This window comes from Falco punctatus, assembly GCF_963210335.1.
Source record: "Falco punctatus genome assembly, chromosome: Z".
Lineage (NCBI taxonomy): Eukaryota > Metazoa > Chordata > Aves > Falconiformes > Falconidae > Falco > Falco punctatus.
In genome coordinates, this window is record NC_137586.1 from 34,666,737 (window position 1) to 34,688,623 (window position 21,887).

The window sequence follows — 21,887 nt, forward strand, 5'->3', positions numbered from 1 at the left end:
TACAATGTTAAGAGAAAATATTAGTGCACACTTATCATTCTTACTGCCGTGAAGGCCCATCATCAAAACTGTAAAAGAACAAAAACTGGAATCAAAAGTTCAGTTTCCTATGTGGCACAAAATGAATCTTTACAGGCCTTTGGAAATAGGATGTAATCTGATTAGTATTTTCAGAAGAAGGAAAGTAATTTTTACTGTGCAATATAATATTAAATATTCTACTCCCCTATGCATCAGGACACATATTTTCCCAGGGGGACAATTTAAGGAAGTTTCTTACTGCCTGCTAGAGATTAAAGAAATCAGTTTCCGAGGAGAAAGGGAACAGTAGGTGATGCTGGGATTAGTTACAGGATGTAGATCCTTCACTTGTAGGTCACATTCCCACCTGGTCTTTGTCAGTAATCCCTAAAAACCATTACTGCCTCATGGCTTTTGGTGGCACTTATGACATGAGAGGTAGGTGATCTTACTCTGCTTCCCAGTGTGGACATGTCCACACTGCAATTTGTAGCATCACAACCTGGAAACATGCTGGCAGACAAAACAAAACTACTGAAATTGAACAGACATAAACAAGGATGCCAGTGAGGAGCTAGATGGGAGTACTTACTGAATTGGCCTGTTAGTATTAGAGTCACACAGCAAATACAAGCAAATTAAATCCGTTAAATTATACAGTAAACAGGTTTTACTGAAAAACCATAATAAAAATCAGTTACTAGATGGAAATTTTGGTGGAGGTCACAGGACTCCCCAAATATTTGCAAAGCCTGCTGTTCTTTCTCATTCCAAACAATTCTGCTATTCCACTTCAGAATGAAAAGCAGTGCTAATCATTTGCCATTTTCTTCTCATCAGATTGAATAATAGCAATAACTTGTTGGCCACACATATTTTAGCTATATATATTTTGAACGAATCAATCAGTTACTGCAAATAAAAGTAAAACTATCCTTAAATTATTTTTAGACTTGGTTTTCCTGTGAAGTTAACTTTAGCACTCTGTGTGGCAGGTCTGTTTTAACTGATAATAGAGTTTATATGTATTCATATACAATCCATGTATCAGCAGGACATGACCCCTCATTTTTTGCTACTTTCTTCATCAGTAATTTCTGTTGCTTCACTTATTTGCTCTTACAGTTACCAATCCAGTTTCAAAAGGCTTTATAAAGCAGATAAGACTCCTGCACTGCTCTGAAAACCGTAACACTCCAAATATACAGCATTTATATGCTATCTCATATACAAACTGGCACACACAAATAAAATCTGTGCATACATTTTATTATTATTTATATGCTGTAGTGACAGGCATTGGATCTTAGGCAAAAAGTTACTTGCACACTGCTGTGGAATCATGAGGAGCCCTGATTTCAAAGATCTAAGCTAAGATGTTCTCAGGTTCACAGAGAACTCAGGTAACCAAGTTCCAATGAATTACATGAGAAACTGGGTACCAACTTCATTTGAAAATATAGTCTAGATTTTTCCTTTAGTAATAGCACAATGAACAGATTAGGTATGCTGCCCTGTAATGATGAATAATACTCTCAAGATTACTGGAAAACATTCCAGCACAGTTCTGACACTGTATTTGTTCTTTTTGCCATTTTGTTATAAACCCTGACTTCATCTGAGACAGCTATTTAGGCCAGGCATGACCATGTCAAATAGGACACAGAATGAAATCATGAGTACTTGAAAATGTACATGAACTCACTTTTCTCAGTCTTCTATTCTGGATCAAAAGTTTAGGGCAAATTTTGCTTGCTGCTAAAACTGACTGTTCTTAAAAAGGTGCAAGAACTGTAATACAAGCCACCAGGGAGGATGCAGAGACACTCTATTACCTTTCAACAAAACATCTGCTACACTAAAAGAATAGCTAAAATACTTCCATAAATCTATCCATTAATTATTTGTTTATGCTTAAACAATAGTTTGCCCAAAAGTTACTAATCCCTTCATAATAAAGGCATAACCAGTTTTCCTCCTTTACATCTTGGCCACCCCTATGCATCTGAGACTCATCTCTGTTCACATTCTAAAGAAAAGATTCAAAATAGTACAACACCTAAGAAACACACATTTTATGGTCTCTGTTAACAACAGTCTAAAAGTTAGGGACTGAATTCACAGTTCAAATACTAAACAGGCCTAAAGCAAGTCATTTTAATGTAGTGGACCCTACAGACATTAATATTTTTAAAGACTGGTAAGCTTTCTTCCAAGTTTATATTTAGAATTGTCTCCTAGAAGTCTTCACCACTGATAAATATTGGTAACACTGGCTATCTCAAGTCCAAATAAAAGTTCAAAGCCAACAGAAACACAGAAAGTACTTAAAAAGCAACAATCTGTATCACTAAGCATAATATGAGGATTTGCAAGAGAAGAAATTACCCTACACATAGTAACACTTTTGCTCTTATACCCAAAACAGCAATTCCATTGAAGATAATAGGATAATTAATATGGTCCTATATAGTAATAAAAAGATTAAAACAATATTAGGGTTATTTAAAAAAAAAAATAAACAACCATGGATCTACCATCTATTGCAGCAACGACACGGAATTAAAGTTTTCCTTTGCCGAATCAGTTGGTTTTGCTAAAAACGACACAACCTATATCAATATGCAATTGTCATAGCTCGGATTCAGTATGCGTTGTAACAAGGCTTGATTTCTGTAGGAAAGCTCATTGAGGAGCAAATTATCCAATCTCTGGGGTTCCGTCTGCGAGTCATTGTAAAACCTTGCTGTCTGGGCGTGCTTCTCAATGTCTTAATAATGTCCACCTTCGATGAGCAACCGTATTTCCTTTTTCTTGAACAGTGGACAAATATGCAGGCTTTTCCCTCACATTTTGGTTGTCATGTCACAAACATGTGGTAACATGATGAACTGGTTGAAATTTAGGGAGGAAAAGCTCTGCAGTCAGATCACATTTGCTCTCCATCTAAAATGATGAGCATTCACTTGGTCAAATAGTAGGAAAAGGCGCCTTTTTCTGGCCTTAATTTGAAATCATATTGAATCTTCGATGGACATTTTTTGTTTCCTAAAGAAATACTTACTGGTTGCTGTAGGTGAAGATGCCTCACCTTCAGTGGATGTAGTGATGGGTTTAGTATCTGTCATGGTCAGGGTCACAGGTCGCACCGCACTGTGATGGGGAGAGGGTGCCAAAACTGGAGTAAAATGGCCAGGCACTTTCCCTACTACTTGACCACTGCTGTTAGGCTACAAAACAAAACCAAAAGAATGGCTTGTGAAATATACACATTGCATTTAAGGAACCTACCCACCTATCTTGGGGTTTTCCAGAATGCCCATCACCTGTGTGCTGGAATGCGCCATTCTAGCAAAGCTATGAATTTCTATGAGGTATTTTCAGCAGGCATATCCCTCCTCAGATAGGTATTACATGCTTACGTAGCAGTACTTTCTGGTAAGTTTCTTTCTTTCTGGATGCTGCATGCATCAAATTGTGTCAAAATATATTTACTGTTCACACTGTGGCTGTGAACCACGGTAAATCCCATGACAGCAGGATTAAACTGACCAGGCACAGGCCCTAATGTATGAAGTATTAAGAGCAAACAAATGATGCAGAATCTCTGTTTTCACATGCCATACTGCACTGGCTTGGAGCATAACCAAGACTTGCACGCAGTTGTCCACAGAGATTATGCATACTGGAAGTCTAACCAATAGTCCACGTTTGGGAGTGGAGGGAGAGGGTTAGGATGCAATATACTATAATGCTTATGTCATAACACCTGGCCAAAAGCAGCCTACCAAAAACACAGCAATGTTTAATCATGGGAACTTTGCAAGTCAAGAGCATAATAAAGACAATTATTTCATAGATACAAGAAGTAGTCTGCCTATGACCTTGTGGTCATCAAGATAGTATGGTAATTTTGCATATAGGCACATCTGAATTTGGCAATGTTGACTAGTAAATGTATATGTTTATCCAGGGCTTAAACATGTCTTAGGCTTTCTGCATGACTGTAAATACTCCAATCGTAAATAACTTGCAGTAAAAATTAGCAAGTAGTAAATAGTTTTTTCAACAGCGGGTGATTAACATTTGTCTTAAAGTGATTCTGTGTTCTGTGAATCATAGGTATTTTAAAATACAGCCATACAAAGTAAAAAATACTGGGAATCTTAATATCAGAAGGATCTGAGTCAAATCTGAGATAATCTGAGTAAAGAAGTGGGTTGAAAAAGAACCTGATTCAACTGATACAAGGAAAGGTTAACAGAGGTAAGCATGACTATGGTAATTGAAATAATAACTGGCTGAGACAATTACTGCAAGTATGCAGAGCATAAACACACAGAAGAGGAAGGAATTACTTGGAAAGTACAGGAAGTATAAACTCAGGGTAATGGAATGAAATTGAGAAGGAGGAAATTTAAAATTAATAGCAGGAGAAACTTTCTGGCAGTATGATCTACTAGACTTTGCAAATGCCCTCAAGGGAGACTCTCGTTCTTTAGGACACCTAAAACTAAGCTAGAAGAAAACAATAGAAAATGTGAGAATGGAGACCAAATTTGTATTCATAGGAACATTGATCAGTTAGTAGACTATTTTACTCTCTAAAATCAAAAGTCTTACAATGAAAAATAACAGTAAAAATGCACACTAATGAGAAGCGGCCAACAAACTACCTCTCTAAACGAAGGAAAGTCACCCCCTAAACATAACTGTATGTTTAGGAGGTGTTGGAGCAGGGGTGGGGACAGAAGAGCCTTGGAATCCCAAGATCTTGCTAATACAGAAATTAGGTGTTATCTACATTTTCATTCATGTTTCTAGTTGCATAAGCTGAGAAGTTACTACTAGGATGCTAGTAACAGAAATGTCAGCTGTCAAAGTAGCTTCAAAATAAGAAAGCAGCATGGATTTAAAGGAATGACAATAATTTTGCAAATAACACAACTTCCCCAAATAACTGGCATGCTACATTACATTTTATTCACTAGGTGAAACTTAGCAGTTAGATAGATCTCCCTTATTATATGTACTTGAAATGAAAATGAGATGTGGCAGAATATATACAAGACAAATTTCTAGATAATAATGTGGCCTAAAAGTTAGCTGAGCACTTTCTTGCATGTTTACATGACCAAGGGGTCATAAGTGGAGAACCCACTCAGTTAATACAGAGGTATTCCCTCAAGAACACAAATTACGTCTTTCTATTACAGCAAACAGTGATATACTAAGTACCTGTCAGTCCACTTTCTTTGAGATTTATCTTAGCAGTAGTTTAGGGAATTGCATTTTGTGGACTCTATTTTAAAGGCCTGCCAGCCTTTAAAAAACAAGTGTCTTGGTCCCAAGAAATCTGACTCCACCTGCCTTAGAACAAAATGAAAATTTTAACTAACTTAAATGCAGAAATTTGCTAAGAGTTACCTAAAATAAATTGCCCATACAAGACACAAGACACTCCAAAACTTAAGAGGCAACTATCCTCACTTGCTGATTGCGAGTTCTACAGAGTTCAACTCGAGATACCTCAGTCTTGCAATAAAACAGGCTCTGTTGTAGGTAAGGGAGCAATGACACAGATTGAACCATTTGTGGGGAAAACCGTCAGAAAAACAGGTGGGCCTTATGACAAGCTTTTCTCTAAAAACACTGAAATTCTTGTCATTAAGTCCTGCTTTCTATGTTGGATGGGCTTTTCAATATGTTTCTGGGGAGGTGCAAGCCCCCTCTCCTGCCCTGGCAGCTCAGCTGTCCACACAACCTGCTGGAGGGACCACCACCTCTCAGTGGTGTCTGGTAGCTCCTACATGGAGTCACTGGCCTGTGACCACAGGGCTACCTTAGGAGCCTTAGCTCATGTGGTATACTAACAATATCACAAAAGCAACTGAGAATCCCTTACCAAAATGACCAACCTCTATCAAAAACTAAGAAAGAAGCTTCCAGGCAGTTTATGGATTAAAACAGCCAGTGTCATCAGCTTCCAAAAGCAGCTCTGTCTCCAAAGCCAGACTCAAATGAATTAGAAGGACACAGCTGGAGACCAGGACGATTTACAGGAATGTTATCACCTTCTAAGGTTCCTTAGTGATACCGGTCAACAGGAAGGCAATGGCTCACATGGACTCCGGCTTTGTCCTTGTGGATATGCTCCAAATAAGAACCCCCCTTCCCTGCCAAGTTATAAGGCAAAGAATATACTTATAGGGTATTCTCATGTAAACCATGTTTTCCCTTGTGCGATACATAACAGCAGTGCGGTATATCACCTACTCCATCCAAACTGAGGGTGAAATCCTGTCCTTGTTGGCATACAGGGGGAAGCTCAGTGATTTTAGTCGATGTGATTTGTAACCAAGCAAGTGTCTACATGTCTATTTCTTCTCTTTTTTTTTAATGTCTTCTTAAATAGTAGGCATTGTTCCACATCTGTCCTACTTGTAAAACTGAGTGCAGACACAATGCAGTGAAGCTAAGGTCTGCAACCTCTAAACAGAAGAATAAAAACTCTGAAGTAAAAAAACAGAAAACTCATTACTTCAGTAAGTTTAATTCTTATGGTTCCAACATTTCAGACTCTGGCTGCACATTAGATTTTAAATGCAATTATAACCTAGTTACCTGCCTCTTAACAATTTTATTGCATATTGTCACATCCTACCAAGTATCTTCTGACTGCACTCTATGATTTATTCTGCTTTTATTTTTGCAATCTCTAACATCTATTGTTTTCCAAGTGCTTTACTTCTGTTTTCATATTTGTAACATAACATTTTTTTTAGAATTCTGAAGTAATGTCAAATATTGTATATTGCAGTAACTGTTCAGGTGTTACTGCTCAGCAAACAAGGTAATAGGAAGGATAAGTACACACAAGGCAGAGCTTGGTGTACCACATCTAAGGACCTGACTTCTCCCCCCATACCAAGATTTCCTGTATTTAAGTTTTTAACTAGCCTCAGTTGTAGGTAAGCACATACCTATGGGGACTTTTACATATATCATTCTTCTTCAACAATCCTAGCTGTCTTTCAGATGTGAACTAAGGTCCTCACTTTGACATAGCTTGTCATGGGAAATGGTACACATGATATTTTCTTGAAACTTCGGTATTTTTCCTGGATGTGCTACATTTGAAAACAGAGTTTATGAAAAACAGCCTCATACTTGCCCAGATTCTTTACATAAATGTCACTCATAAGAAAAAGCTTCTGAAACATCCATACTTCTCTTTCTTGCATGCAGTGAACAGTGAAACTGTTAACAGAACTAATATTCAAGTTATCATGGTTAGTTTACAGCTTAAGTTCATAAAGTAGTCCTAAATAAACAGATCACATAATTGTCTCGGTTATTGCCTAGACCTGCCTTCAGACTGACACTGACATGGCTACATTGGCTTATACTCAATTCACATTCTTTGCAAACACAAAACTAAAAGCTTTTGAAATAAAGGTCTAGATTCTGAACTGTGGTAGATGATAGTGGCACAAGTTCAAGAACATTGGTTCTCTCAGATGTCTCCAGTCCTTTGTCCTGCTTTAAGTTTTCAGTGCGAAGAGGGAAACCCTCTGGTCAGAAATAGCTCTCTGAACCTGTCAATTCACAATCTTACTGAGAACTGGATGCTAGAAATACCTTCTCTGACCAGTTCTCCTTTTAACTTTTGCAGCTAGAAATAACTTCTGTGACTTGTTCTCCTTTTAACATTTGTAGTTATGTCAAAAGACATTTTAGCGTAGAAATTACATATCTATTTGGACAGTATCCACTTGAATTACAAGTGCAAGTATTTATGGCACATCATTTAATATAAATTCATTTTTTCCTTATTTAAAACAAACTCTAGGTTTTAGTTCCAGTTTTCCATGAAGATATTATTAAAGACAAATGCATTACAGGTGAAAAATCAACTGTTACCATCAACTAGGGCATCAATATGTCTATGTGATGGATTCACAAACAGAGGAATGATGCCTGAGGCGTAAACCTCAAGCAAGTTACACGGACGCAGCTGTGTTAGATAAACAAGCTGTGCATTTGAAAATGGGTGAGAGAAAGAAGCAGACACAATGGAGATCTGGCAAATTTAGCCCCCATTTATGCCAGTATACATTTTTCTATTGTTGGATTGGAGGTTAATTTGATTTTCAGATTTGTGTAACATTTTCCAGCTTTTTAATTCACACCATTAATCGAACTGCCACAGATTAATCCACTCATGTGTCCAAAGCCACAGATGAGTTGTATTCACTATCATAGCTGTAACATAACTTCACTCAGATTGTTAGACTGTTAATATCTGATTGTGTGCACTGTGCACATTCTCAGTTAATCCTTAGGTCTGAAGCCCAAACAGAAAATTTAACAGTATGCATATGGACTTTTTTACAATCAGGATTAACTTTTCCTGATTTCCTTGCTGGGTTTTTACTAACATATTCATAATCAGTAATTAAACATCCTTCTCTCAGACTTCTGTTCACATATTTGCTCAAATGCCAGCACATTCACACCTTAGGTCTTCAGTAACATTTTAGGACAGTGTCTTGTCACATAGCTCACTACTTCCAGTGTTAAAAAGATATTTCTGATGCCATAGTGAAGTAGCAACACTAACATCTACAGATGAGATAGCCAAACATAACACAGTTCTGACATACATATTAAACAATTCACATAAACTATTAGGTTGCTTATATGATAATATATATTTTATGTTTAAATTTGCGCAGTATCTTTAAAAAAAAAAATTGTAATTAAAATTCCAAATTCCTAATAAAATAATTATCCTTGGATAATTTCCTTGGAATCTTAAATACAAAGTATCTTCAAAGAAAAAATCAACAAAGGCCAGAAATCATCTCAGTCCTATGCATGTCCTAGGTACAGCTACATATGATGCTGTGTTAGGCGTTTCAGAAAGATGTTTCAGGGCTTAATAAAAATTACATTATTCCAGCTAACCACTATACTTGGAGAATAATGTATTTGCATCCCAAAACACAGGTTTTTCAATAGAAACTCTGTGTTTCCCAATGTTGCCCCATTATAACCAGGTGATCAACCAATGAGTGCATTGTAGTCAGATTGGATTCAGCATGTTTGGAAATACTGTCCACCCATTTCTTCTCAACAGTTCCAGTCCATTGTAATGGCAAAGTTCTGATACTATGGTGAAGACTATCACTGCAAAACCTCATGGCAGTGTAGTTTTGAGACAATTAATTGAATTAATTTTTTTATGAAGACGTACAAGATCCATTTCTGTACATTTTGGTCCTCTGCTCGCATACCAAGTATCTTAACAGGTGTCTACTACCCACATCTATGAACCTGGCGATCGTAGCTGATAAGTTCTGTCTCTGAGTCCATGCCACCGTGCTCTGTGATATCCACAGAGGGTGATGGACGATTCAGAAAATCTAAAATAAAAGTGGAAGAATTATCTTCCTTTTTTTCTAAACACACACACACAGAGCCCTTTTTTTTTTTTGTTACATGACTAACCTATCCTTTGACCTTAGTAGAGCTTTTGCCTAGAACACCCTAGTGCTACAACACCTGTAAACATCTAATGGCCATATTAGTCTCCCACTGAAGACAGCTCAATGGTACAAGAGGCAGTTTCATCAAATGCATGGAAGACATATCGTCGAGTTATTACCTATCTGACTAATACAGCACAATGACTTTGAGACTCTGCTAGACATAAGGGAATGGTATTATTAGAGCACTGTCAGTGAGACTCCAGAAGGTATTGAAGGGCAGTTCCTCCTCAGGTTGAACCTGATGGTCTCCATAAAGCATTTGTTTGACAAGAAGCAAGGCTACAAAAATTTCCTGTCTGCTACTGGACACTATGGTAGCAACAGAAATGTACTTTGCCTTTGTAAAGTGCCCCTTACCATTTTTCATGAAGATGAATCTCACTGGTTTCCATACCCTTGCAACCTGAGTAACTCATTGCCACAACACATCTCATGAAGACCTCACTAGGAGATGCCACACAAAAGCTTCAGGTGGTGTGACATGCAGCTACCTGTCTGCTTGAGGAATTAGTTTTAGAAAAAACATGTTGTTGCCAGTTCTTGACTGACAACATCACTTCTGTACTACCTTCTGAGAGAAATCGGGGTGTTGATTTTCACTTGTAAAGCTCTGAGTCTCATCCATTTGAGAAAGCATGCTGTAACTGAGCGCAGCTGCAGTTTCAGCAACCCATGTTCAGACACAGATATCATAAGACATTCTAGGCAAAGAGGCCTCCATTCTGAAGCACAATTTTACCCGTGATCTCGCAATATCTGAATTATTTGTCTGCAGATAGAGCACAAGGAAATACTAAGCTTTCCTCGTATATTTGCATTAACAACGGGGTAAGGCCATGTTACACAAGCACGGGAAAGGAAACCTCTTTGTAGATAAATGTTCAGAAGTTATCTGTGGATTAAGTAGTATTTCATGCACTCCGGAGATATAACTGTGCATTTAATAAACTAAAAATGAAAAAATTAAATACAAAATAATCATTTATAACTGCAATTACATCTTTAAATGCCTTGTCAGTATTTAAGATAGTACTCGGTCTCTGCCTTCCAATTACAATTAAAACCAGCACATTGCCATGTTTAATTTTCTATAGTTTCTTACAAATTACAAGGGAAGAGTTGCCCAAGAAGCTGACAACTATTAACTGTCAACAAATAAACGTGCTAGCTATACCAAAGAAACCACATGCACACATATCACTTGTGTCAGCTGCTTCTGCTAGTATTCTCCCAGGAACCAACGGGAAACCCTTTGACCAGCCCAAACAGCCTCACAGGATTCCCTCCTCATCACAGGATTTCCTCCTCATTGCTAAATGACTACGGTTACTGTGCTGAAAAATGATAAAGCATCTGTCTAGCATTCCTGGAGTGTGCCTATCTTTCACTGAACAAAAAACTGTATACCCCCATCAATTATGAGAGGAAAATTAGTGGCCTCACCAGCTTCCAGAAGCAGCTCTTCTCAAGCAGTTCAGTATTTCTGTCTTCAGACAAAGATAAAGCCATTAAAAAATTAAAGCTGGAATAGTTTTACCATGCCACTGAAAACTGCATACTTCATCAAAAATATCACAAAATTCTAGTCAAGGTTACCTGTAAACTGTGCCTTTCATAATCCAAACTCAAAGGGCTTGCAAGATTGTCTACTTCTGTTTGCTTGGTTTAGTCAAAAAATTCTCACTGATGACAGGATGTTCTTCGGCAGGATCCACCTTAACTGTTTGCTTTACCACCATTTCCTTCATCACACTTGCTGGCCCTTCCTCTGTGGTTCACCACACCTTAATTAGCAAATCACTCCATTTAACTTGATGGGGCATATAAGTTTGGAGCTTTTGCTTTTGACTTCAGCCACACAAGTGGTGTTGTGCTTGGTGATTTGTTCAGGCTCATTGGAAATAGGATTTTGATACTGTATATTGGTTCATACATTCTCAATTATTAATGCATTTCAAGTCTGTGCAGATTTGTGTGTGTCCATGCACATGTGTACGTACACACAGAGAAGGCAATATTTTCCAATTAAAAGATTCACCCATCTGGAATCATTCAAAAAGGAAATAAATGTTCAAAATTTGTGGTAGCTTTGAAAACTTCAGTAACCTGTAGATGGATAAACGCTGTAGGTGGATTAGACACATACCAATAGATAAGTTTTGCTGAAACTTACAGTGAGTAACCAGTAACAATTTAACTCTGGAGGCATCAGTACCCCATCACAATACAGATACACACTCACACACAATCTCATCCAGTAACATGCGTGCCTAGCTAAGAAGAAAAGCATTGAAATAAGTATAATAAAAAGAGCTCAGCAGGATTACTTACTTAGTGGAAAGTACAGGAGTTCTCAAAACCTTGGGAACTTTTCAGACTACTAGTTGGAGGCAAGTCCAGCTCTATATCTAACAAGGTCCATTTCTGTTCAATACATTAGTTTATTTATTCTCCAGCTTGAACAGGGGATAAATAGCAGATATGCGTGAAACTGACAGCTACAGTTCTCTTTTGTTTAGGATCATTCATTGTTGAATCATTTTTCACTGTAGCCAAAGGGCCTGTTTGAACTTCCTCACTGTCCATCACACATAATTTGGAATATTTAACATTATGTCACAAAAATTGCCCATTGCTTCCCACTATGGAAACCTATGGGAGCTCTAGATCTTTAAATTAATTTTACTTAAAGTAGTCCATTGAATAGCCTGACTGTCTTACTATAATCAGTGCAGCAGTAATGTAATTAATCTCAAAATTGCTGTGGGGAGTACAAGGCATCTCAGTTGCTTGTCGTAACAATCTCAATTAGCATATTATTGAAAGATGTTGGGGAGGAACAGTTCATTTTAGGTAAATGCTGTCAGAGTATCCATCCTTTCTGTTCCTAAAGCTGAAATTAAAACTATCATCATAGTTCTCCTTTTGAAATCCCAATGACTGTGTTTTGAGGTGGGAAAGTGTAATTAAATTTGATGTGGTATTCCTACTGATGCAGTTTTAAATTTTACAATAAATCTGTTTGAATAAAAATTCATGTTTTATTTAGAAAAGAAAAACTGGTTTGGCTCAGAGCATGCCATTGTATCAGAACAATTCCCTTTTGTCATTGAAACTCCACAGACAGCCGCTGCTTCTTTTCCTAAGAAAAAATTATCCTTGCCGTTTTACTTTTTGTACAGCCATCCATTATCTGTTCTATTTAGAGATATTTTGAGCAGGCATGCAACTCCTTTAACGTAAAGTACATCTCAGAGGTGAACATTAAAGAGTTAAACTTAAAAGAGATTCCACTAATAATAGTGATGAATGAATTGTGGAGAATAGCTGATGCAGATGCCTGGAATCCCACGCTTGGTGTTGTTTAACTCCATTCCCTCTTCTCAGCAACTAAATCAAGCATCAAATTAAACGAAAAATATTACCCTAATATAAAGGGTTATGAAAGGTGATGAAAGTAGGAAATTGAGGCCAGTTTGGCCTATTATTCCCTATGGTGCCACATCACAAGAATAGGAAGTATTTTCAGTTTGCTACTACTCTGAAAAAAATCAGCAGAGTAAAATTTTATCTTTTAAGGTCTAAAGATTCATCTTTCAACCACAGATAAGGGAAGAGAGTAAGGCTTTTGTTGGGCAAAGTGTTGAAAGCATTTCTCCTGCTTAATGAATATACTCCCCAATGTTAAAATCACAAGACAGCACATTTGTCGGGTGTCTGAAAGAAAGTCAGATACTTCATTAGATGTTGTATTTTTTCAGCAATTATCCAAAGCAGAATATGGAATAATCCAGAGAGAGTTATCACCTAATCTGCTCTTTTAAGATATATATAAGAAATCAAAATGTAAGTTAAACAAGCACTGAATAATTAAAGAAATGCATAACAGTAAGGGCCTGATTTTAATTTGCATATTTTTTCCATTAATAGTGCCTAATTAAGACATCAGTTTAAAAAAAAAAAACCAACAGAACTCTAAGATTTTCTGCACTGAATTAACGTTAAGGACTTTTAATGGATGTCTTAATTAGACTTTGTTATTCATGGAAATTTTACACAAATTAAAATCAGGTCCTGCATGCAATATTCCCAGCTGAGTCTCAGCAAAAAGGCTATATGGGACTGAAAGACTTTTCATCCATGTGCAGATAGCAATCTGTATTCTAAAGCCAGCATACTCTACTTCACTTTTTGGTTTAATTTGCATAATATTGTAACTAACAAAAATCACGTAGTTAGGATTTCTCTCTTCAAAGTAAATTTTAATGTTATGGACCCAGGTGTTTTGTTTTTTTTAAATACACTGAAAATCATGCAGCTGGGCCAGAGCATTAGCCCATGGGGACAATAACCACAATGACCTTCTGAACAGCCCAGAGGGGCCGTATCTGTTATTCAACTTAGAAAGTTTGATTCAGTCTCAAGTTCTGTTGCTGTTGTGCCTGAAACACACACTGAAGGGCCTGGTATTATTGATGAAAAACATAATAAAGCCTGTAACAAAATGCTGTCACAGCAAACCCTTCATCTCTGATAAAACAGTCCTTCTGAGGGAACCTAACTCTTAGGAGCAGGAAAACCTGACCACTGCCTCTTCAGTATACACTCCCAAGGCCCTTACAAAAAACATGCTCAAGCACAAGGTACAGGGCCCCCCAGGAGCCTTTCAGACAAGGCATCAAAATTAAACAACAGCCTGAGCAGCAAAGATTACATTACACTGGCACTGGTAATATTCCAAGCATTGGCAGACCAAGACTCAACTGCAATTTATTCTATAGTGCAGATCACACGCTAGCATGATGTGCTGATGCTATCATGGAAAGCAGTTTTGCACAGTTATTCACAGATTACTTTGCTAATGGAAACCATGTTAATTTCTATATGGAGACATAAGTCTAAATCAGTGTAGCACCCAGGAACTCATGTTCTCTACAAAAGGAACCATTTTGTCGGTCTGTGCTGTGCTCAATACAATAAAGTCTTTGCATCTGTGCAAAGAAATGTCAGGTGTCTACAAAACAGGGCACACATTACCTTGCCAGAGTTTATTTTGATTGTTGGTCTATTAGTATACCTGTATGTTCATGTGTGTGCATGCGTGCACGTGTATGTATCAGCACGCTCCTTGCCCCGTCCTGCAGCAGGAGCTTCGTCTCCAGCAGCCCAGAGGCACCCAGTCTGCAGGAGGGGTGCAGGGCTAGGACCTGCCCTGTAGTGCTGCCAGGTCACTCAGTACAAGTATTTTTTTTAGCTTGACATAGGAAAAGTGAATGGATGCGATTAACCTGCACACGTTATTCAACCATGCTGAACACGAAAAGCTGCTGGATCACTTATATGCCAACTCCCAGGTTGCTCTGAGACCAGAACTAATACAATACCAGTCTAGATACCCTGGAAGACACACATTCCTCATAGGATTTCTTTTGCAGGGTTCATATTGTTTTACAGTACCTGGCTAGTCTGTGGGCTGGACGGGTCGTAAGAAGGTACATAATTCTTCAGAGTATCCTGAGGATTCAGGTGGGGAGGGTATCTGATCGTTGGATGAGAGAAGTAGCTAGATGGGGCAGGAGGGAGAATAGCTTGTGCTGGAAATGGCAATGGTGACGGCGGAGGTGGAGTTCTAGTTGAGATGACTGGAGAAGATAAAACAAAATTAAAATTATTTTCACACTGTGTGTCTTCTAAATCTTCACCTCTGTATTACAGCAAGAAAAGTAAAAAGTCAGTTATAAATCAGTGCACTGCATTCCTGCTGCATGGCAATGGAAAAATGCTACTGTTTCAAACTCATAAATACTGTATCTTGTTTTGGTTTTGTGAATTATGCTACCATATTTTTTTTTCTTTAAACAGTAATCATTCTCCAGCATAAATACCAATTCAATTATACAGTTTCCCCATCTGGAGCCCAAATAAACAAAATAAATATTTTACTCAATAAATAAAACCTACACTTTTAACTGCAGCACCTCAAGATAGGACAGCAAAGTCACCAAGTCCTAAGAAACAGTTAGTGATTTCTCACCACATTGCACTCCACCTGCCTCATGTGAGGATAATAACTACTCACCAATAATGCCATGAATATTAACTGACCTTGGTGAAAATGCTAATGAACATTCAACTTCAGAGCCTGGGAAACCAATCCATCCAACAAAAATACCTCTGACAAATAAAAAACTTTCTAACCTATACATATTTTTCTTTGCATTCTTTTTCTTCCCAGCCCTTAAAATCACACACTTCTAATACATAGACTGTATGTAATGTCTAAATAACAAACAATGTTTTTACAGCGAAAGGAATGTACAGCATGTCCTGCTGCTGCCCAGTCGTCCAGCTGGAAGTTGAGAGTGTTTTTCTATCACACTGCACAATAACCCTTCTTCCACCCCTACTACACATCTAGAGGGCACCTCCTTGGCAACGTTTTTAAAAGGAGGTACAGAGTTCAATGGAAATGAAGAAAAGACAACACTGTCTTCATTTTCATTAGTGGGAGGGTACAAAATCAGGTTTGTGTAAGCAAGGTATTTTATAAACTGTTCATGGTTCTAGACTGTATGAGCACAAGCACACAAATACTGCTTTTCTGGATCACCTCTCATATCCTTTCTTCAGCTTAATTTTTAAATTACTTGCTATTTTTGAGCTAGGATGAAATCATAGTTTGCTCAAGAAAAAACAGCACTAGGAACGTTCCAAAATTGCTGTACTTGGTAATCAAAACCTTGCAAATCTCAAAACTCAATACCACTGACATAACAGAACAGGCTACACAGGTAGAAATCAGGTTTCTTAGCAAGTAAATGGCTCACCTACAAATTATATCTAAAAATTATACACTAAAGCAAATAAAAAGATCTACACCTAAGTATAGGGCCAAAAATAATTATGGAAGCTTCTTTTGTGACAGGCTCATTTAAATCACAGCTCCACCAGTTCAGTTTAATCACAAAACATTTGTTATTGCTCTGACATGTGGGAGCTGTGCAAAACAAACACAAGTGAGCAGAAATCTAGCCCTTCCACTTCACCCATCATCTCCGATATGCTAGAGTATTTGCTGATGGTGGAAACCTTACAGAGTCCAGAATAAGTCCAGGCTCACTTTCACAATACAAAACAAGTGGACTTTAAGGGGAAAATAGTCCTTACATGTGAAACTGGAAGAGGGAAAATTGAAATCATGGAGAAATCACAAAACAAAATCTCAAAGCAGAACTGAATGTTTAAGAAAAGAAGAAAGAATCCTCAAATCTGTTTTACTCCTCTAGTCACCTAGCTCTGCTCAAGAAATTAATCCCTTTATATGCAGTTCATAGGGAGACATGCTGAGCTGCTGAAGGGAGATTTCTGAGGACCATGTTCTCATCTGAAGAATTAGGATCACTTTCACCTCTAAAATTAACAAACTATGATGCTGGAATCTCCCTATCATTCCTGATAAACCCTCAAGATAACATGCAATCTGTCACATTTCCAGTGTTTCCTTCACACTTTAAGTGAAGTTTTACATGGATTTACTATGAATTTCAGAAAACAGATGTTAAAAAATATTTATCAGGACTCTTACCTCTTCAGACAGAGCGTTCAAATGAACCACTGGTGTTTATTTCACTGTGTCACATAGTGAACATGGTTGTGACTTCTCTTGCATATTAAATCCTACCTATTCTGGTATTTAAATACAATATCGTCATAGCAACAATATTAAAAAAGGATGTAGGTGGGAGGAGGAAAGACAGTGAGGATTTTTCCTCAAGTAATTTTCTTCATGCAGTTTACAGCTTATTTTATTCACTGGTTAATCATAAATCCTTTCCAGTGTCTTGAAGCAGTCAGACTACCTGAACTGAGTTTAATGAGCATTTCTGTAGGGATACCCCAACCTCGTCCATTTCTACTCTCATCAATATTATAAATGGGATTAAGTCTCTAAGAAAGTCTGCAAAAATGCATCACAATCTGGTTGTAGGAAAGGAGAACAGACTAAATGAACGGGGAGGTATTTCTTCCTCCTCCATAACCCTCACCACTGTGTGCAACTCCTGGGATTCCTGGGTGGTGATGCTGGGGAAAAGTGCTCAGTCTTGGTGACGAATCCTGGGGAGAAGTAGGACTAAACAAAGGTTTTTCGGGTTTCTTCATAGTAGGAGAAGACATATCTGCAATAGAAAAACAATGGAACAGTGACATTAGCTCAGAAGCCTGTCTCAGGACACATAATTTTGTAGACTGAAGATATTTATTTTTACTGTTCTTGAATAAATATTGTTTGGTGACCCAAATCCCCCATGACCAATAAACTAATTTTAAACTATTGCTTTAAAACTTGAGAATGAATAATAATTCCCTAACTGGTCTTTGTCCTGCAAAACACAAACTGCATTCCTTTCGTACCAGACAAGCCAAACAGGGAAGAAATGCATGCCTTCAGAACCTCCCTAGACACTTCTCAGCTCCCCAGAACATCATCAAATCATCTTCTCCTTCAACAGCCACATAACCTTTATTGCATTTTTTAATGGAACACCTACACTCAGGTGTGTAGGGTAACTGTCATACACATGTTGGTTTATGGTATTTATTATTTTGTTATTTCAAAACCCATCCCTTACCCTTCCCAAAACCATAGTGAAACAATGTAACCTCCCTAAGAATAAAGGATACTTTAACTTCTCTATCTCATATTTTCCATGTCTCAAGTAGGGCCTTCCCACCTCTTCCTTCGAGCTTCTCTATCAACAAAAACATCTCTTTAAAACTCACTGTGTGAAGGTAACACCCTAGTAGGGGCAAACATATGATTTCTACCATGCAGCATTACTGATACTGCATAAAGCAAAAACACTACATCCTTTCTGAAAGGTTAAATTAATTAAACAACATTTGCTGGGCTCTGCAGCAAATTATGTCAAAGTTAATTATAATATTTTTGTAGGACATACATCAATGTCATAAATGGGTTCCATTTCAAATCAATGGGACTAACTCATGTTTAAAGCAAAGGTCATTTCTTAAGTACTGGACCAGGGCCATGTTGCAGCTGACTTTCCTACACGGTCCACATTAGCCCTTAAAGTGATTTTGGCACTTTTAATATTGGCACACTGTATTGTGCTATTCTGGGGGATATACAATCATCCTGGAGTCACAGACAGGCCTGCAAAATGTGAGCGCCTTACTGACACCAAACTGGACCAGTGCTTTTTGAGCTGGCTGGATTTTATGGGTGAGTTTTCACTCCAAAAGCTGTACTTAAAGCAGAACCCATCAAACTGAGAGACCCCTTGTCCACTCTGCCCCATCCCACTGTTAAGCCCTGCCTAGGCTTTGGCACCAGACCCAGAGCAGACTCCACCAGTGCCCGTCCATCACCCTCCTGGTGACTCCCCTGCTCCACTCTGCTCCTGACTACTAAGTCTGGTGATTTCCCAGGTACCCTGCAAAGTTCACCTCTTCAAGAAGGCTGCTGAGAAAGGATTTGATTCAGCAAAACATTCAGCTAGTGTGAGGAACTGCTTTACAACAGAACAATTTAGCACTCATTCAGGTTTAGCAGATATGACAAAGGTTACTGTATGCTTTTTATTGTAATGACCTGTTACAATTTTATGTTGTTATCAAAAACACTGAGTGCTGACAGAGGTGTCTCTAGCTGCCTTATAAAAACTCAGTAAATAAATTTTCATTGAGGAAGAAAACAGAGAAATATTTTGTTTCTTTGAATCCATTGCCAGGTAGCAAAGTCACCAAATAGTTGCAGTTTTGTTAAACACATTCTGCTAAGCTAAGAAAATTAATAAGTAAAATTGCAAAAAAACAATTTAATTGAGTTTTGCATAGGCAAACCATGATACGAAGGCACATTAATTCTGGAATGATTTCAAAATATTTTATTATATGTTATTTTCTGCTGAGATGACAACCCCAGCTTCTTCACATAAGGCCCTAGTTCTGTAAACACAAGAAAATTCTCACACCAACCCAGCAGATATAAGATTTTATAAAAGCCCGGGACAAAATTAACCAACTACTGTCTTTGTACTGTGGTTCTGTGCATGCACAATCTCTGTCTCTTCATAAATAATACAACGTTACAGTCTAAGAAAAAAGGTAACTGTGCCTAGCAGCTTGTAGACACAGCTTCCCGCTACAAGGCTGTGGTCACCAGCAGTTGTCACAGAACTAACTTATCAGTGATCAAATATCTTGTTGACTGTACCACATACAGGCTACCACAAAAGACAGAATGTACAAACAGTTTAATTTTATTTCAGATTAAAAGTGCTGCACTTAAGCCTCCCTAAGGGAAAAACCAAACCATGGGCTGGAAGGGGAAAATCTTTTCCGTATGTAAAGCTCATACTCAACAAAAGAACCCATGAAAGAGAGAGCTGCCTAGCTCCTCAAGGTCTGCATGCATCAGCTGCTCTGCTTTCTGGAATGCACCAGATTTAATTTGGTTAGTGACTGTTACTTCATTAAACAAGCAGAAGTTGTTGTGTTTTTTCAAAACTGAAATATTTCAGTTGCTTTAAAGACGTATGCTATATGAAGTGCAATGTAATCAGACTATCCATTAACCCCCCAGTGGCATCACTAATTTGAAAAGAATCTACTGAAAAGGAGATTGGTGCCTATGACAACTCTCGCATTTGCTTTAAAAATGTGTAATTTATTCCTGCCTCTACTTTACAGAAGTAAAAATTGTAGTTAGCATATAGAAAACAGATGGCAGAAATTGCAAAGTTAAATGCAATGAACTTCTCCTACAGGAGACAGTTTCCTCACCAAGGTGAACACGACTGGTAGTCAGGAATAGAAAATTCAGCACTGCCATAAAAATACTCATTACCCACCAAAACAGTGACTTCAACATACACTGCACAGCACACCACCATGAAGTATTTTCAGAAGTCTTGTTATATATAGTACAGGCAACTGCAAGTAGTAACAGCTGAAGTGCAGGAAACGGCTTCTTTGTTAAAACAATGCACTTCGCACTGAGAAGTAATTCCAGATAGCCCCTTCCCGCCCCCCCCCCCCCCCCCCCCCCGAAGCCCCTGTGGCTCTCCCCGTGTGTGCCTGGCCATCATAACAGAGTATTCACACTCCTGCCACTGCCGAACAGCAGATGCAGCCCACAGGGGAGACAGAACAATAACTGTTTGTATAGGTTAGGAAGAAAGGCTGCAGCCGTCTCCTCCTTGACCAAAAGAGGAGATTTAAAGCTTTATTAAGAAAACATACAAGTTGCATTTCTCTGGAGAGTTACCAGTTACAAGAATAAAAAGTGGGGAAAAAATTAAAAATGCAAAACACTTTTTCACTGTCTTTAATTTTGTTCATAAGAAACAGTGCCTTTAAATAAAGCAGAATGAGCTGGAGTGACATTGAGACTTCTATGATTTTACTAGGGGGTTCTACATAATAGAAAACACACATTTTTCTCATTTTAAAACTGGTCTTATTTTTTCCACATCATGAGGTATAGTCTCATAGATACACAGAGCTTGGTTATATACTGACACGTACATAATGAATGACAAACAGAGAACACAAAAATAGGCTACTTGCTATTATGTCCGTGTCAAAGTTTCAGGAATGAGATTCCAATCCTTATTACTTTGAGAATTAAAATAAAACGTTTTCAACTGTGATTTATTTTTAGACTTTTGGAACAAATGCTAAGTACAGATGAAAAACAGAAAGATGCCGAAAGCGCTTGGTCAAAGTTATCAAAAGGTCTATATTAATCAGACACTATGTCCTGTCCTGCTGAGAATTTTCTTCAAATGTGAAAAACAGGCTTTTTTTTTTAATTCTCAGTGCTATTCCAAATCACTTTTGCCTGTATTCTCATATTACTGTGGAGTTACAGTATGTATGCACCCAAACAGGTGGCATGTTATACATTTTAAAGCATCTCATCAAAGAAAAAGGGGCTTATGCAAATAAAAAGAGTTAGATCATCTCATCAGCCAACAAGGTAAATCTGTCACATAGGAAGGCAGAAGAGCTGCTGTGAAGCATAGTGTATGTTGCCTGTTCATCATCAGCCTGCACAAATGGTGCTCCAGATGTATAGCTGTTCAAGACAGCCCAAGGCAACAATTCTGATCAATTCTAATGTAATAAAATGCTGCGGGGAAAGTGCAGAAACGTGTTTACATCAGCCTTTAATTACACTATTGTTCACTTCCAAAGAACCTTAGGAAACGCTAATGAGACATGAGTTTTGCCAGTTTCCTCATCAAAGCAAAGACCCTCTTCCTCAGTCTGAAGCTTGTCATCCAG

At 37.9% G+C, this 21,887-nt stretch overlaps 1 protein-coding gene across 9 annotated transcripts in view; it reads right to left on the reverse strand.

Annotated features, from left to right (window-relative positions):
- The window catches only part of NFIB (nuclear factor I B), a 274,513-nt gene that overhangs the window by 27,058 nt on the left and 225,568 nt on the right, over nt 1-21,887 (reverse strand). For 3 of the 9 annotated variants that reach the window (XM_080371875.1, XM_080371871.1, XM_080371873.1), the window contains exons 7-9: nt 17,621-17,752; nt 15,033-15,217; nt 3,113-3,251 (exon numbers count right to left, since the gene is read on the reverse strand). In XM_080371875.1, the coding sequence (XP_080228001.1) occupies nt 3,113-3,251; nt 15,033-15,217; nt 17,621-17,752 (456 nt within the window). Of the gene's footprint in view, nt 1-3,085; nt 3,252-15,032; nt 15,218-17,620; nt 17,753-21,887 lie in introns of all 9 variants that reach the window. The other 6 variants (XM_080371874.1, XM_080371870.1, XM_080371872.1 and 3 more) reach the window with 2 other exon arrangements.